Source organism: Bidens hawaiensis, unplaced genomic scaffold, assembly GCF_021521415.1.
Source record: "Bidens hawaiensis isolate Kalapana, Puna unplaced genomic scaffold, B.hawaiensis_p1.1 tig00034202_1, whole genome shotgun sequence".
NCBI classification, from domain to species: Eukaryota; Viridiplantae; Streptophyta; class Magnoliopsida; order Asterales; family Asteraceae; genus Bidens; species Bidens hawaiensis.
In genome coordinates, this window is record NW_027505311.1 from 176,833 (window position 1) to 195,716 (window position 18,884).

General features: G+C 35.6%; 1 protein-coding gene across 1 annotated transcript; it reads left to right on the forward strand.

The window, feature by feature from the left end:
* The first annotated feature begins 7,990 nt into the window (after positions 1-7,990).
* On the forward strand, positions 7,991-18,222 carry LOC143612294 (protein PARALOG OF AIPP2-like). The gene is made up of 10 exons (XM_077086319.1): positions 7,991-8,147; positions 8,568-9,024; positions 12,704-12,789; positions 12,892-13,166; positions 13,752-14,192; positions 15,425-16,175; positions 16,258-16,488; positions 16,786-16,910; positions 16,990-17,153; positions 17,881-18,222. The coding sequence occupies exons 2-10, from the start codon at positions 8,965-8,967 to the stop codon at positions 18,220-18,222; spliced, it is 2,475 nt and encodes an 824-aa protein (XP_076942434.1). The 5' UTR covers positions 7,991-8,147; positions 8,568-8,964.
* Positions 18,223-18,884: the final 662 nt, after the last annotated feature.

The window sequence follows — 18,884 nt, forward strand, 5'->3', positions numbered from 1 at the left end:
TAAATCAGCAACCCAACCTCTTGTTTTATCCCATGGTTTTGGCATTAGAGACCATATTGACCTTTGAAACTAACAAATTAAGATGTTTCTGTTAGAGTGTTAGTCAACATGCCCTGTTTACCTTTGTTTGATTCCATAAAGAAAGAAAAAAATGCTTTTTAAGACATTTATGAAAAGATAGCCATATCACATATGGACCATATTGTTTGGAATATGATCCTTATTGCAAATTGTTTTAACACTTTATATAAATCAGCAACCCAACCTCTTGTTTTATCCCATGGTTTTGGCATTAGAGACCATATTGACCTTTGAAACTAACAAATTAAGATGTTTCTGTTAGAGTGTTAGTCAACATGCCCTGTTTACCTTTGTTTGATTCCATAAAGAAAGAAAAAATGCTTTTTAAGACATTAGTAGTTTACTTATTCTTAATAATTTGGTTCCAATATGAATACAAACTAAGTGGCAACCCATCGCATCGCGGCAACGGACATGAATTTGATTGTTATAAGTTAAGTTTGTACCTGTACATATATTAAACACAAATTATAAATTCGATTGGTATCCATTAGGTTCATTTTACGCGTACAATAACCAAACCTAAAGAATAATTTTGTTAGATTATCACATTATATTTAAACCAAGAAGGAAATAAAATGAAACTAATAATATAACCTAATACAACACAAGGGATAACTAACAAAAACTGTAGCACTACACTATTATTTCGGAACTTGTGAGTATCCTGTAAATCACTTATTTTCCATGTAGACTGCTCCTGCCTAATAAATATTCTCGATGTATCGACAATCTTTGAGTGTGAGTATATGTGCGGTGATGAAACGTTGGGGAGTGGCAAAATCGTAAATGTGAAGAATGGTGACTGAGAAGGTAAAACTTGTAACCTAAGCCTTATAGGTTATGAGTACTTAGAATCAAAGGTTATATGTGAACTTGGGTGAGCACTAAGAGCTCACGTTTGGGAGCCATCTTAGTATTTTTGGTGGTCACGCTACGTGATGAACGGCAATTACACAGTTTATACTAATCTAAATATACTACATTTTGTTTAATTAGGTTCTTAATACCAAGAGGTTCTTTGCTTATAGACTTTCAAGGTGAGAAAGTCGAGTTTTTGTACAACTCACATTTGTGTGAGAAAACTAGTTTTCCAATACTGTCATGATGATTTCTAAACTTATTAAATTCATGATAAATAGTCCAAATGTTTTCAAAATGTTTTAACCACACTACGGTGATTAAGTCTCTGTAGACTTACGTGATAGTTACTACTGGTACCGTGGGGTTTTGTATGCAAGGCTTGTCTAATGGGTTATTACATGTTACTTATTGGACAAGTGTTAGCCAATAAGTAATGTCACACCCCGGCTTAGGGCCTAGGCGTATGACCAATAGTTGGTACCTGTTTTGTAAATACATCAGAGTTGCGGTTTATTTTAGCGAAAGACTTTGGTTATAATAAAATATTAATTTATTTGAAAACTCCTCGGATAATAATTACCCGAGTGTTTGATTTATAAACCATGTTTAAATCTTTGTTCATAATATTTATAATAATTTAAAATTGAGTCATCTCTACCTTGCGAGCGTCTATCTTCATGAATGATTATATTCCTTGCTACCCGTGCTAATCTGTTTCCCTAAAATGTGGGGAAAATACGTCAGCTATATGCTGTTGAACACATATGACTCTATAAAACATTTTGAATGACGTTTTACAATACAAATGTAGTTTTCTTGACAAGCTTAGCGGAAGTATGTCTACTTCCGGTATATGTACCACTGCCTTACTGTCACACCCTCAAATTCCACTAACGGAGTTTTACCGTCAGAGGGTGTGAACTAACAGGATCGGAATCATCGGTTATAATCAAACCATAAAAACAAAGTTTTAAAACCATGAAAACGTTTACGAGTAATTAAATGCGGAAGTGTAAAACCATAGAAACCAATGTTGCGTCACGCAGGACGACTTAAAAACCCAAGTAATAATAGTTAAAACATGTTTGCATATCAGAATGTTCAAAAACCATGCATGATCCTATACCGCGCGCCCGCCTCGGCTACCTGAGAATAACATACTAAAAGTGTCAACACGGGGTTGGTGAGTTCACAAGTTTGTATAAAATAAAGCGTTTAGCGTTTTGCGTTAAGCGTTTTGCGTTAAGCGTTACCAGATAGTGTTAAATCAATTATATAACGATAGGTAGCTAGCCTATACAACAAGTATTACTAAGTGTTCGACACCGAAGCTGACTGTTTATCAAGTGCCTTGTCACCAGGTCATCCAGACCATGGTACGTGTTAGCCAAAATTACACCCGCTCGACCTCCAGTCGAGTTTAGCGTTGGGTGGGGTTTGTCAAACCCAGTAGTACTACTCAACAGTGACTCGCTATTCCAAATATTAACCGGTTCGATGTGTAGGACTTCAAATGTTTCGTTTGCCACTTAGCCTTTACAAGTGATATATAATTTACTAACAAAATCTTAAATGCGTTTATCGGAGTATGTTATCTCCCCCAAGTGAAAAACGTTTAAAACAGTTTAAAGGGGTAAGTGAAACTCACTGTTTGCGAAGTATTCCCAAAATAATTCACCAAGATGCGCGTCACAGAAAAACTCTCTCTAGCGTTCTAAAACAACAAAGAGATTTTTCTAAGTGTTGGAATATTATCGAGTCTCTAAACCCGGCACATAATACCTATGCACACAACATGTTTCGTGTTTCGTTTGTGAATCGTGCGTGACTTTAACAAGTGTATTTGTGATACGTTACATGTGTTAGCAATTATTTACGTGTCATGTATTCATAATGTACATCACTAGCAATTACTCCCCGTAAGGGCAATTTGGTCAACACATAACAATTAACTAGCAATTATTCCCCACGAGGGCAATTTGGTCAAATCATGACAATCAATTAGCAATTATTCCCCGCAAGGGCATTTTGGTCAAAACACGACAATTAATTAGCAATCATTCCCATCAAGGGCAATTTGGTCAAAACACGATAATAAATTAGCAATCACGTTGTTTCATGCAACTTTCACAAAATTCAGTAACTAGTTTCTTAACGACAAAATTTCTACTTGAAAAACTAGTCTATCCCACCGATCATAGCATCACAATTAATTTACCAAAAATCATCACAAAAGCATATATGTCCTAGGTTTCCAGAACATATTTTATTATATTTTTATTCCACATAGGTTTCTCACAATAATCAAATCATTACAGCAAACTCATAACAGTCAAATTCATGCGCAACAGAATGTTATTTGAAATTCCCGTTAATCGAAAAATCCAATAAATGCAAGACCACTTGGTTTAGGTTCCTAACTCAACAAGTCAACTTTCAGAAGTGGAACCAACCCAATTGGTCTCGTAGTTCATGAGATATAACATTTACAAAACAACCTAACAGCAGGTCTAACAACGCAGCTTTGCACAACGTTTTTGTAAAATCATAAAAGTTAACTTTTACACGTCCAAAAATTGCAAATTTATATTCTTTAGAAACTAGACTCAACCTAGTTTACTGTAGTATCAATTATCTCAATCAATTTTCACTTTTACACCCCGTTACAGTCAATCAAACATCAACAACACAATCTGTCCAGAAACTGTTTGCATCCAAACTCAACAATTTAACTATCTATGGACCACAAATCATTCATATAACATTCTAGACACCATAACTACTATCCATGCATATCAATTACACCATACATACATAGTTAGGGTTTTATTTGATCTCAAACTCAAAGACACAACAATTAACATGCAATAATATCAAAACTAGTTATCAAATCATCATCAATACACCATCAAATCAACAACAATCATATGAACACCATACATAGGAAAAATCGGACCTAGGGTTTGTAATTTATACCTTCAAAAGCACCAATACAAGCAATAGGAAGGTAGGAGATGGCTAGAAACGGATATAGGATGCTTCAATTGTGAAAGACAAGATCAAAATCCAAGAGGTATGTGTGTGTGTGAACCGATTGTGAGGAGAGGGGGGGGGGGGTTTGGCCGTCGGTTTTGGGAAGAGGGAGAGGGAGGAGAGGTTAGGGTTTTATAATATTAATAATAATAACATGTTACACTTTAGTCCGTAAACTTCCAAATGTTACATCTCTAGCTTAATTAATTGGGTTCTTGTTTCTTGTTTAGCATTCCACATAACATAATCAAGTAACACATATGTCTAACACATAATTATCACATAATTATTGTTTTGACGTTTTTTGTTTATTCACTAATCGTTTGCGTCAACTCGTTTGCGTTTCGGTGCAATTCCCGAAAGACTACACATATAGTAATTGTCAAGCGTCATTTAAACCCTAGTTTAAATGTAATGAGGTGTGCGTTATAGATTCAGTGATCTAAAGTTTGAATTGACGGAGTTAACGGAGTTTTCCTGAAATTGACGATTGTCACACCTACACACACAACGGTATTCTTCGAGCCACAAAGCCCTGAACAGAGAACTAGTCATGACTGTTTAGCTCTTGGCTACCTCGCCTTTGATTGATTGATTAGGCTTAACAGTTATCTATGGATCCAGACACATGCGTATTCGGTCGGAGTTGATTTTATTTTCTACTTTGTATTATAACGTTTTTATATGATCTCGTGTAGACATTGATTGACTCATTAAGACAAACACCCATTCATCTTATCGAGTATAAATATGTTTTGATTAATTGAAAAGGTTAACGTATTCACCTATGATTGTCTGTTCTGAATGATATGGTGATCTCGTTTGAAACCTTAACTGTGAATGATTGATTGATTGATGATTGACCTATAAAATAGGTTTATATAAATACCCGGATCGTCTCTTGATCCGGCTATAGACCTTTAGTCTAGTTTTGATAGCTTTAAACCTTGATTAATCATTTGTTTGAATGAAATATTTAGACCAATAGTCTTTTTGTTTATTTACAAATCATATGTTGAGTTTCTTCTTCATGAAGAAACATCTATAATCTGTTTCTTCTTCAAGAAGAAACATTCATTGACTGCTTGCTTTGAATGTAAAATCTTATGTTTCTTAATCATGAAGAAACTATATATCCTTATGAATGTAAAATTGATGTTTCTTAATTGTAAGGAAACACTATTATAATCCTTTGTATGTTTAAAGCTTATGTAAACATAATTATAATAAAGGTTTGGGATATACCCTTAACTATGGTCTAAGCTATGTATTATAATAATAAAACAATGACTTAGGCAGAAACCCTACCTTACACGGGTATTCGAAGTTTGATTACTAAGATTGATTGAGCAGTACTTCTACTCCTTATCGCATACTGGAGCTTAGACTGTTGGAACCTCAGAGCTTGGCACGGACTTCGAGATTGGCAAGCAAAACGAGGTGGCATATGGTGGTCGTCATGTCATGCACGTACTTCGAGATAGAATGTCGAGTTAATTTTGGGTGGCACACACTTCGAGGTATCGCCGATAAATGGAGCGGATTACGAGGTGGCGATTGTCGGGTCGGGGCACGGAAACCGAGGTAGAGAGAGATTAATTCTAGAGAGAGAAAGAATTTTGGTGTGAGAAGTGAAGGAGTCGTGACACCTCCATTTATAGGCTGAACTTGCAACCCATCGCGATACGCGATGGGTCTTGGTGATCCCGTCGCGTATCGCGGCGTTGTATATTATACGCCGCCATTCCTGGTGCTGACATGTGTCCGCTGACTCATCAAGGTCCATCGCGATACGCGATGACCTATGTTCTGGGCTCATCGTGTAGCGCGATCGGTCCCCGAACTCAAATTTTCACTTTTAGTCCCTTGTCTTTTGGTAGCTTGTTACTTTTGGGTTTAACTCCCATTGTCCAAATATAATAAGGCGGCTCTCGGCGATGTGAGTGTGCCATCAAAGCGCCACATTGCGCCTATCGCCCTTGGCCTGAGCCCGTGCGCGTCGGGTACTTCGCACCCTCCGCTCGGACCACTGGGTGTATGCTAGGCATAAAAGAATATTAATATGGAATTTTATCTCTTTATAAAGAGCTTACAAATTTTTACCACTTTTCATGTGGGATGGACTCAATTTTCTTTATTTATACCCAAGTGAAATGTTTCAACTTTCTTACATCTTTCAGTATGGGATGAAATTTCCTTATTTCATAGCCTTAACATAAGGTAACTTTATTTATGAGATATTTTTATTTCCTTATAGAATGGTTTTATTTTTTTCATTTAAAATTTCTCATTACTTATTTTAGAGAAAAATTTTGACCATTTATCTTTACTAAGTTGCCAAATTTGGACCAAAATTTTGGGGATGTTACAAGTAATATGACCACAATCACATATACGATCGAGTACCTTTTGGTAATTTGTAAGCAGGCAAGTGTAAAAACAAATTAATGTTGTGACTGTAAATATGTGTCGTTTACAAATGAATGTACTCACCAGTATTTCCTGCTGGTCAAATATTTTTAAACATGTTTCAGGTGACTTGTTAGAGACACATGAACGATAACTGCGAGTCTCCAACTTAAATAAGTGGCTTGTCACAAGAATAAATAAATATGTTTGTAAATTAGATTTATCCCTATAAAATTTATGTTTGTATTATGAGTTTTATTCCCAGATTATAAAATAAGATTCATGATGTTTTTTATACCCTGATAAATTTTTCCTAACTACGGTCGTGATTAATTTTATGTTGCTAAATACTTTAATAATAAACACCAATACCACTGCTCATGTTCACGGCTCCCCTCCCGATATATAGGGTCGGGGGCTGTGACACCAAGTGGTGCCAGCAGCAATTAGGTTGCATATAGGGTGCACAAAGTACGACTATGCAAGCCTTGTGCTAGTGCAGACTATATATGCACAAACATACAGAAAGGCACAACTACACTAGCAACCGTTTACATATTGTGCATTTGTGTGTAGTGTAAAGTAGAATACATAGTAATCAACCGTTTACATATCATTGTTAGACTGTTTAGTGGCCATGTTAGACAATCTTGGTTATACGCCAACATACTAGCCTGGATGCTAAAGTGGAGTAGACAAGAACTTAGCAAAGGCTAATTGTGAGTTCTATATGCATGCTTTTACACTTTTGTGCTTTCAAATGCTTTATGTCAAATCGAATGTTTATGATAAAATACATGCAATTTATTACTTTAAACTCTATTCAATTTATTACTTGAAACTCGTTTATGTGTGCCAATGTGTTTTAATGCGTTTTATGACTTTGCCCTTTTATTTAACTTTTAGGTTAGAGAATACACATAAGTAAACATTTTGAAAGCAAACACATGCTAAATGGATAAACGAAACATCTTGATGCAAGGCTATAAACTTTTCTACTTTAGCATTTAAATTGTATATATTAACTATTTTCAAAACTAAGATACATGCACTTAAATGCTTTTATAAAGCTATAAAACTCTTGATTTATCTAAGTTGTAAATATTCAAGCTACACACATAACAATATGGGCCTATACACATAAACATTCTATATGGCCAAACACGTACTAAATTGTATTCGTACGTAACTTAATCTAAGCAATTGATATACTTAAACGTAAACACATAGTATAAACATGTTAGTCGATTGAATGCTTAAACTACTATAAAACAAATGATCAAGATTCTAGTCCAGCTAATTCGATTAAACATAATTTAAAAAAAAATATGGTAGATAACTAAAACTAAATTTCAGTAATTTTCTTATATTCTATAAATTTTAGATCGATAAAGTAATTTCTTTTTGAACGCAAAATGTTACTCCCGTTACATTTTATATAAATAGCTTTACTATAAGACAGACTCGGACGGACTCGCAGACACCGTTATGATTATCTTTTTCCTTCTCCCAAAATTCTGAATTTAATTAAAATAAATTTGTTCCTATTAGTGTACTTGATTTGGTGCCCTAGAATTAGATTTATCCCTTTCACACATCTCTTGTTCCTTTGCCTTTCAAGCTTCAATTCAAACTCATTGATATAATTAATACCATAATAATACCCAGATTATCATTCTGCACCTGCTCATCCATCATGTATGCGGAGCAATCGCTTAACTGAATCATCGATTACGTATAATGTCCATTGATTTCCCAAGGTGTCTCATTTTATATACATCTACTTCTTATTACTTTTTAGGGTTTATTATATTATTATTATTATTATTATTATTATTCGTTTCTTTTTCATTTGTTGACTTCCTTTGACCTTTTTGCTTAATCCTGTTATTCACTCACAAATTCAATTGGTTGCAAGTTAGTTAGTTAGTTAGTTAGTTATAAACAGACAAACCAATTCTAGGTTGTTGCATGAAATGATGCTTTGCCTTTGAATTATTGTTTGTTTTGCATCAACTTTATACTACTCTTGTATTAAAGTTATACATACAATTATTTTGGTTCACCAACTGCATTATTGCAATATGCTTTTCAATTTCGATGCATTACCTATTTTTCGTTAGGCTCCGAAACTCTAGAACATGATCGCGCAAATTGATTGTTGATGCATGTTTATTTAGGTATTTTCAAGTTGATAAGAGGCTGCTCTGTATTTAGGATGTTAAGCAAGATCCAATGGTAAAGGTTGTCGATAAGAAGAAAACACGTGAACAAAAACAGCAAACTAGTGAAACAAGCAACCTAGAGAGTGCAAGTTCAAGTTATAATAATAATGCTTTCTCTGAAAGAAAAGCTAATATGAAGGGTGGTCGTATAAATAAGTCCAATGATGGACAAAATGTGTCTGCGGATGATTGCCGGTTAAGAAACATTGAAGGTACATTCATTGTCACACCATGTGTTTGTTTTTTCTATAATAACTTAGTTATAGTTGAACATTGAACTTAATAGATTCTTGTACATGCAGAAAAATCCTCACGTAGTTCTGATGAATATGAAAATAGTAAGGAACCGGAAATGTCAACGCAGAGTCAGCATACAGACGGCAGTGATGAATCAGATGATGTGGAACATGATGTGAGTATCAATTCTTTTTTTTTTTCATTTTCTTATAAAGAATTAATTTCATTTATATCTTTACAAACTAAAAATATCATATGTACCCGACTTTAGTGAATTTTTACTTAGTGACCATTCTACCCCTTTTCATTATATTTGTTCAAACCTTATTTTTTATTTGGATTTTGTTCAACATATTGTTAGGATTAAACACACACACGAAACTGAACACGACACGAAAGCAATAAACGACACGAGGATTTAACGTGGTTCGGTCTAAACTGACCTACGTCCACGGGTGGCAACTAGGTATATATTTATTGAGTGACAACGATTACAAGTACATGACATCAAATATATAGAGATGCGACTAGGGTTAGTATCTTATTAAACAAGAAATCCAAACCGGGCCTGCCCTGCCCTTTGGACTTCAAATAATAAACCGGGCCTACACCGAAAGGCCTACGAAACCCAACAAACTCCCACTAGGAGGCCTTGAGTACTCTCGTCTGCACTCCTACACTCCTGATTGTACTTCTGTAATCTAAACATTTAACTTCTAGTTGCCACCGCCTTCTCATCAATTAACCTGAAGGCCTGTTGAAGCTCCCCGGAGCTCCAACACATCAGTCACGGCTAAAACTGCCCCTGACCTGTTCTCTGTCCCTACCGGCTCCCACTGAAACAAACTACCGGATCCTGAGATACCCTGAGAACAAACACTCTCCATATTCAGCAAGTAATTCACTGGAGAGACTTTTACAGCTGGAATACTGGTTTTCTTCATCCACTGTCGACCTGGAACTGTAACTGAAACACAACCTGTGCTCCCACTGTCATGATGTCCTCTGACTGACTTAACCTTCCTAGCTCGTTCATCCTGAATCTTCACTTTGGCTCTGGGTTTGTTACTTGCAAAAGGAACCTTCTTCTGCCCACGAGATTCTGTGAACCGGACTTTGTCTTTCACCAAAACTGGATCCACTCCTTTCGGTGGCATATCGACCATATACAACGAACCCACTTTCTTGCCACGAGCAACCGCGAGATTCCCTTTGACTACTTTCCACTGCCCATTCCCGAACTTAACTTTGTGTCCTTGGTCATCCAACTGCCCAACCGAAATCAAACGTTTCTTCAAACTTGGAATAACCCTCACGTCTTTCAAAGTCCAAGAAGTACCTACTGAAGTTATCAAATCAACATCTCCCATACCCGTAACATCTAGAATATCATCGTTCGCTAGTCGAACCTTTCCAAAATCCCCAATCTTAAGATTCTTCATCGTTTCACTACAGTGAGTGGCATGAAACGATGCACCAGAATCCATCACCCAAGAATCAACGTTACTCTCAACACCAAGAACTAAAAACTCGTCACTACCGACTCTGTCATCTGTGTCGTCTTCTGTAACGTTCACCTCTTTCTTACCATTCGGACACTGATTCCTGAAGTGTCCCTTCTCTTTACAACCCCAACATTCAATATCTTTACGAGTCATAGACTGACTCCTCTTCCTGCTCCCACTGCCTCGTTGTTTTCCCTTACCTCTGCCTTCGGTGACTAATATATTACCTGCTGATTCACCTGAACTTCTGCGTCTTGAATCTTCTCCAAGAATCAAATCCCGAATCCCATCAAAAGTAATTTTTGTAGACGAACTACAAACCGCAGTCACTGTTTGCGACCAACTGTCGGGCAAAGAGGATAATAACAAATGACCTTGAACTTCATCATCAAACTTAATGCCGACTGACACTAAGCGGGAGAGATTCGAATTAAGATTATTGATATGCGTTGTAAGTGACCCACCCTCTTTCATTCTTGTTGTCACTAGCTCTCTGATAAGATAGACTTTATTAGCTGCCGAAGGCTTCTCATACATGTTGGATAGTGCCTCCATCATACCACGGGCTGTGGTTTCTTTCATGATGTTAAACGCCACATCTTCCGACAACGACAAAGTAATACAAGCCCTAGCTTTCTTGTCTAACTTCTTCCAATCTGCTTCTGACAACTTTTCTGGTTTTTCATCCTCAAGCACTACATCCAAGTCTTTTTGACAAAGTAGCGCTTCAATCTGCATCTTCCACCAACCAAATTTCTGTCCATCAAACTTCTGTATCGAAACTTTTCCGTCTTCTGCCATGACAATGGCTAAAACGAAAAACTGGATAAAAACAGAGATAGACACGACAACGAACGGGCCTGAACTTAACGACCGTTCTACTGAACTCTGTTAAACAACTGAACTCTGTTAAACAATCAACCTATTTATACGTGCAGCGGAATAACGAACTGTAAATCAGAAAACTGAAACTTTAACTGAAACGATAAAACCTAACAAACGCAGTTGGCACTGGTTTTCTGTTTCTTTAAATGATTCTTCTAATTGACAACGATTCTTCAACGAAAATAGGATCTTGATTCAGATGTGTTTTGCCTAATTGAAACTGTTAAAAAATATCTTGTCCTTGTGCCTCGGCTAAACTGCCCGATAAAACTTTCGAACCTAAATAGAGAAAACTTGGCCCACACAAAAATTGATCTTTTATTTTTTTCTTTAAGCCCACAAATCTAACCAAATGGGCCTCTGCCCTTTGTATTACGTGGTAAAAAAAACAAAAAAAGAATCAAGAATTTTGGTCAAATCTGGCTATTGGTCAAAAGGTATGCTGCAACTTGAACAAATATAATTAACCATGGTCACGTCTCTCTCTACCAAGCACACGCTCTTAGTGAGAAAATATCGATTAAGCTTCTGCCTCAAAATCAATATCTTACAAAAACTCCGGCGTCTGACCCACAACTAAACAACGGTACACGGTGGTTATGCGGTGGTAAAATGCTTTCGAAAATAAAACCGAACCTGAACAACTCCAGCGACTCGGTATGGCGGAACCCTACCGGAGATCACCCCTTTCTTCCCTGCGGCTGAGTCGGTAAGACTCTAGCGGTGTTGCGACAGCAACAGCAAGCTTTTCTCGCGGCGAAAAACGATGACGGCGGAACCCTAGCGATAGTGGTAACGCGACGAAGTAAGAGGTGGCTCAATGTATTCTTCGTGTGATCCGAACCTAAGCTCTAGATACCACTTGTTAGGATTAAACACACACACGAAACTGAACACGGCACGAAAGCAATAAACGACACGAGGATTTAACGTGGTTCGGTCTAAACTGACCTACGTCCATGGGTGGCAACTAGGTATATCTTTATTGAGCGACAACAATTACAAGTACATGACATCAAATGTATAGAGATGTGACTATGGTTAGTATCTTATTAAACAAGAAATCCAAACCGGGCCGGGCCTGCCCTTTGGACTTCAAATAATAAACCGGGCCTACACTGAAAGGCCTACGAAACCCAACACATATACGATGGGCAAGCAAACTGAAGTGTTGCTCTCCTCTTTTGTTCTCTTGACGGCAGATAATCGAACAATCGAATCTGTATGTTTAAATCAGATAATTGAACCAAGTAGAGTCGCATGATAAGCAATCTAATATTTTGAGAAACTATTGTTTACGGGTTAAAAAAGTTTTAAGTTAAAAACGAGAAAATAAAAAAAAGTTTTGAGGCGAACAATAAGAAATTTTAAAGTTTTTGAAAAATAAGGGTAAAATGGTCATTTATTAAATTCAAAGTTTGTATAAAATGTTTAAACTTTTGCTAAATTATTTAATGCTGACAGGTTAAAGTGTGTGATACGTGCGGAGATGCAGGGCGGGAGTATTTACTTGCTACATGTTCTAGGTGTATTGATGGTGCAGAACACACGTAAGGATACATTATCATATCACTTGCCGGTGTACTAATAATAAAGATGCTATTTTTTCGTAACCAACTGAATTTCTGTTTACTTTAAATAAATGCTGCCAGTTATTGCATGGAAAAACCGGTAGATCAAGTTCCTAAAGGCGATTGGTTATGTGAAGAATGCAAGTTAGAAGATATTAAAAACGCAAACCTAGTATCTGGAAAAAGACCCGCTGATGAATTAGTATCTTCTTCATCTTTCAAAAAACAGGCTCTTGATGTTGACCGTGGAAAAGTCAAACCCATCAATCAGGTTTCTACTGATTCTCGTTTTGGTAACGAGTCTGCCGAAAGGTCACGTTCTCCTGCTACACGCCCACACTTGCATTCTTTGCGAGGTATGTAACCGATTTTAGGATGTTTTTGGGTGGTTGGAACCTTAGTATAAAACGCTATGCACTGATGAAATCACATCAGGTGGAGCGATGCACTGCGATTCCATGATGTGTACGATGCGGTATGATGCATGCATTTTTGAGTTAAAGTGAGCTTTTGCATATGTTACTTGTATCTTATGCATAGACTACTTGTACACATACAATCCTATTTTGGTTATACATAAAACTTCTTTGGTGATACTATAGTTTTTTAATTTATTCATTTTAATCTCTTATATGTTAGTGTTAAAAACGCATCGTACGTTTTTAAACCAAGGTTGGAATAAGTGAGACTGATTTTAGGGTTTGTTTTGTATACATGCTTTAATTTGGTTTATTGAATTTTATGCTCTTTTTAGTTATTATACAAGCTAAACATAATAAAGCTCATAAATCTTTAATACAAATACATTGTTTTTACTTTGTTTCTAAAACAAATAAGTAACTTGAATCAAAGTTTCAATTATTTCAGAAAAGTTATGTTTTGAAAATTATGTGAATAAACCAAGATCTAAATTGTATATGATTTTCTTTTATTGATTTCAGGTGCGTTTTCAAAGTTTAGTTCATTCAGTTTCTCCAATGCTCGGTCCAAAACTAAATTAATAGATGAAATTGTACTTCAAAGGCAGAAATCAACAAAAGAACACACTTCTCATGATACTACAACAGTCAAAGAGATTTCAAAACCTATGTCATTTAGATCTACAAACTCGGGGTCATTTGGGCCAAGCGGTTCTAAAGTTAAAATGGTATCTCCAAAGTCGCCTCATCTTCAGGATCTTAAAAGTCCCAAAAGCAATACAGAAAGGACCTTTGATAAGAATAATTCAGTTAATTTATTATCGTCTCGTGGTGAAACTAATTCAGTTTCTTCTGGTTCTAATGCTGAAGTAAAACCGGTAAAGGGTGACGGTAAAATTATTTCAGGAATAAAGTCAACCAAACGTTTGGTTAGTCTAAGTGCAGAAGCCGCTGTATCTTTAGGTATGTACTTCAGATATCTGTTTACTGGGATTTGAATATTTTTTGGCCTTAACTGAACTGAACCAATCTGAATTAGAAAGGTGTCTAATCGAACCAAATTCAACCGATTAAACTGATTTATTTGGTTCGGTTCGCTTAATCGCTAATCAGAATAAGCAAGAATCGTGGAGCCGATAACCGAATTTACAGTCGGATATGGTTAGAAATCGAACCAAAATCTGAATTCACAATTTGGTTCGGTCATTTCTGGTTTTGGATACGGTTTGGGGTTTTTTCGGTTTTCTATTTTTTTGCACGCCCTTACTGGTTCAATCACATATTTTAATCGTTAGTTAGTTAGTTAGTTAAATAGCACAATTAATAACAAATTTAATCAAAGTTTGAAAGAAATTATCAGTTTATTTCAAACTTACTTTGTAAATGTTACTGTTCAAAATTCAAATATAAATGTGCAGGGACTAATGGAACATGCACTTTACAAACACAACTGTTTATTAGCAATCGATAACTTAAAACCATAAAAATTAATATGGGTGTGCATCGGTTGGTTTGGGGCTCAATTCGAACCAAAAACTGAAATTTTGGTTTTTGAGTTTTTTAAACTTTTTAGCTTTGGTTTTTGGCTTGGGTTCGGTTCGGTTTTGGTTCAGTTTTGCCACTTGGGCTTGTAATTGTTGTGCCGATAAAAACGTTAGCCCAAAATAATGAATTTGGGCCGATATTGTTAATTAGTAATTAAGTAACTATTGCATTGAGGCTAAATAATTGGGTTACGCTATTTATTAAGTTTTTTAAAACTACTTCAATTTTAAAATAAAATATTAAAATTTACATGTTCAGTTCGGTTTTTTTGGTTTTAAACTTTTAATTACATAAAAAATACGAAATCGAGCCAAAAATTCGGTATTTCTGTTTGTTTTTTTTTCAGTTTCGGATCGTTTTTTTTGGGTTCATGACTTCATGCACACCCCTTTAAATTAATAATCTTATGTAACCGTATCTGGACATGACACTAAAGAGCTGAGCTTCAACCAGTTCTAAGTTTCAGGCCTAAACAAGCGAAATACTGTAGATTGAAAGAGTATTTTATCAGAGTTCCAAATTTGGAAAGACACAATTACCCTCGCATGACTGACACATGTGACATGACATCACTTTTTCAATAACGCTAGGAATGGTTGGGACTAAACGTGCAACCCTCTCACAAAAGTTTTGTTGATCTTCTGTTTCAGGTCAATCTAACGAGCAGCTGCCATCATTCCCAAAAGTGCCAATATCTAAAGAATCAACAAATCTTGATGATGGAATCACAACGGGTAATAATGTATCGGGTTTGAAAACTTCAAAAGATGTGAAAAAGAGAGATAACAAGTTAAAAGATGTAATTGAAGCAGCTTTACTCAAAAAGCCTGGAGTTTTTAGGAAAAATAAAGTTCCTGACCAACCTGCTGCTGATGAATTAACCATGAATAATGAGCAGCTACCATCTTCCCCAACTAGGGTTTCTTCTAGTGTCAATTTTGTTGACCAAAAGCCAGTTGATATTTCATCTCGAGTGTCAATATATAAAGAATCAACAAATCTTGCTGATGGAATCACAACGGGTAATAATGTATCGGGTTTGAAAACTTCAAAAGATCTGAAAAACGGAGATAACAAGTTAAAAGATGCAATTGAAGCTGCTTTACTCAAAAAACCCGGAATTTGTAGGAAAAATAAAGTTCCTGACCAACCTGTTGCTGATGAATCGACCATCAATAATAATAATAATAATAATGAACCAAATCTAAGAAACACAGGGACTTTGACTTCTGCTGACGCTTCATCAAGTGGTTGGCATCCTAAACAGTCAAACGGTAACAGTTCTGAGCAATCCATAATCCTCCCTTCTGAAGTGAAGCCTTTGACAGCTGGACATGATGATGTGGCGTTATCTTCTTATTTAAAGCATGCGCCTATTCCCGATCATGAGTGTATCTGGCAGTATGGTTTCTTCTCAATTCTTTTAAAGTTTTTCTTTTTTGATTTTTTTGTGCTTATGATTTCAATTTGTTGTATAATGTAGAGGAAGTTTTGAGATTAACAGAAGCGGTAAGACAGCTGAATTTTGGGACGGGTTACAAGCCCATTTGTCAAGTTGTGCATCGTCTAGAGTCTATGAGACTGTGAACAAACTTCCTCATAAAATTCTGTTAAACGGGGTGTCACGCGTGAGTGCCTGGCCCACACAATTCGAGAATAATGGTGTAAAAGAGAACAATATTGGAATCTATTTTTTTGCTAGAGACATCGATAGGTAACAAACTTCTTTATTCTCTTATATTATCATATTATAATCTATCAAAAAATAGCTTAAATGTAAACGGGCTGCAAATTATAGATTATTTTAAAAATAGAACGCCAATTTTACCCATAATGCATTTATGATATCACTGAATTCCATTAGCCGTAAGATATTCATTGTAAACAGTGGACACTAATTTTGGGTTAAACAAAGATTATTTATAAAAGGAATTTTTTATACAAAAATTGTTTCGAAGTCCATTTTGATTTTTGACTCATCATTTTTTAAATGTTTATACTTTTTACACAGCTATGAGAAAAGCTACCAAGTTTTATTGGAAGATATGATGAGGGGTGATTTGGCTCTTATTGGAAGTATTAATGGGGTTGAACTTTTGATATTTCCGTCTAATCGGCTTCCTGAAAAAGCCAACCGTAAGAAGAAACTACACCCCTTTATGATTAACACACATACATATACATGTGTCTCACATCTCTTATTCTTTATTTATAGGTTGGAATATGTTGTTCTTTCTATGGGGTGTGCTTAGAGGAAAGAAAATGAATTCTTCACACCAAATTCCTAATTATCAGGAAAAAAAGTGTTTCGTTTCCTCCGTCTCAACTGATAAAATATCATTGGCGGAGAATGGGGGTTCTTTTGGAGCTGTTGAAAAGGTAATTATTCTTTTTGTGAACATGTGGATAAAGTATTTAATTTGAACACAACAAAACTAGAATTGAGGTCAAGTTAACTAAAGAGTAAAGTGTATTTTTAATTCATGCTAAAATAAACGCGAACACAAGCATACCATTTTTAATGCGTGCGTAATACCTTTAAAATTGTATTTTACACTTTTTGGAGGGTGATTCAGGCCACCCGACCTGACCCTACAAGACACTGACCCGTTAGACTCGCCTATTTTTTGAAAGTCATTTAACTTTCGTTAGATGATCCAATCTTGTATATATATATATATATTTTATAAATTTAAAACTGTTTAAAATTGAGGCAAGTGATCAATGTATGAATCTTGATTGCTATTTGATGATTTTTATTTTATTTTTTTTATATAATTTGACTTCGATTGAACAATTATGTAAATTGGTTATTATTTAGTGATTTTTTTTTCATTCACTATTACTGATTTACCTCCTATTTCAAGTTAGTTTTTTTTAAAAAGTTATACATGGTTGCAACATTTAGGGAGTGATACCTAGAATCTAATGTTATGTTATTGATATTGCTGTTTTTATATGTTAAAATATGGGTTAATGATTATTGATTAATCACCCTTGTTTTGACATCATAAGGTTCACTTATAACTGGAAAACATGTTTTTTAAGGTGGCTTCTATTTTAAGATTTAAGTCATTAAAGGAAATTGTTTTTTCTTTCGCTACAGGATAAACATGTTGACTTGGAATCAAAGGTCAACCCAAATTTGCAAAACTCTTCACATGAAAAGGGAGTCGATAGCGTATCAAGACCAGTGGATAATGTTAATGTAGTTCCAGTTAACAGCGACGAGAGAATCTCAGAAAGCGAGCCCATAAAGCGTCCATTTATTGACCTTGACGTTAATGCTACAAGTCAAACCGACACTTGGCATGATGCGAGTGGTCAACAAGAGGGTAATTTTAGCAAGAAAAAGAGTGATAATGGTGAAAGACCTAACAAAAAACTGGTGTTTCCTTTGGACTTAAACGAGGATATCTCGTGTGCGGTTGGAGAAATGGATAGTTAGTAATGACAAAAAAGGACAGGATGATGACGTGGCATCTACTTTATCGCTTACTCTTGCGTTTTCACCTACAGACAGGGACAATGACGAGGATCATAGGCGGAAGGGTGAGATGCATGTTTTAGAGACATGATAGACAAGCAGTGAGGACATATAGATGATGATACATAATACATGGGTTTGTGAATAATGGTTTCATGCCAGCCCCTTTGGAAGTTTTTGTGATTTCTGTTACTCATGAAAAAAAAGGTTGGAACTTGTTGGGTAGGGGTGTTTCTTTTTTCCATAGGGTGTTTCGGGTTACTTATTTGAATAGATAAACAAGCAACACGAAACACTCTTTAACAGTTTACTTAGTAATTCCGAATGCCCCTTAAGTGATGATTAGCAAGTCAGGTCGCGTTTTTAATGCCACCCCTATAATTTAGCCGATAATAACGTCTAAAATATGTACATATGGTCATATCCTACATAAGAAGGCTGGTTTTTTGTTATAATAAAGCTCATAAATTTATTTCTCTTCTCCATCTATTAAAAATAGAAACTCATGCCATCTCTCTCTTGCTTCACAAACATGGACAAAATATAGGAAATGTATAGTTAGTTTTTAAATATAAGGGATGTGAAGTTCAATTTAGTGAAGACTCTAAATTTTATCTCTTTAA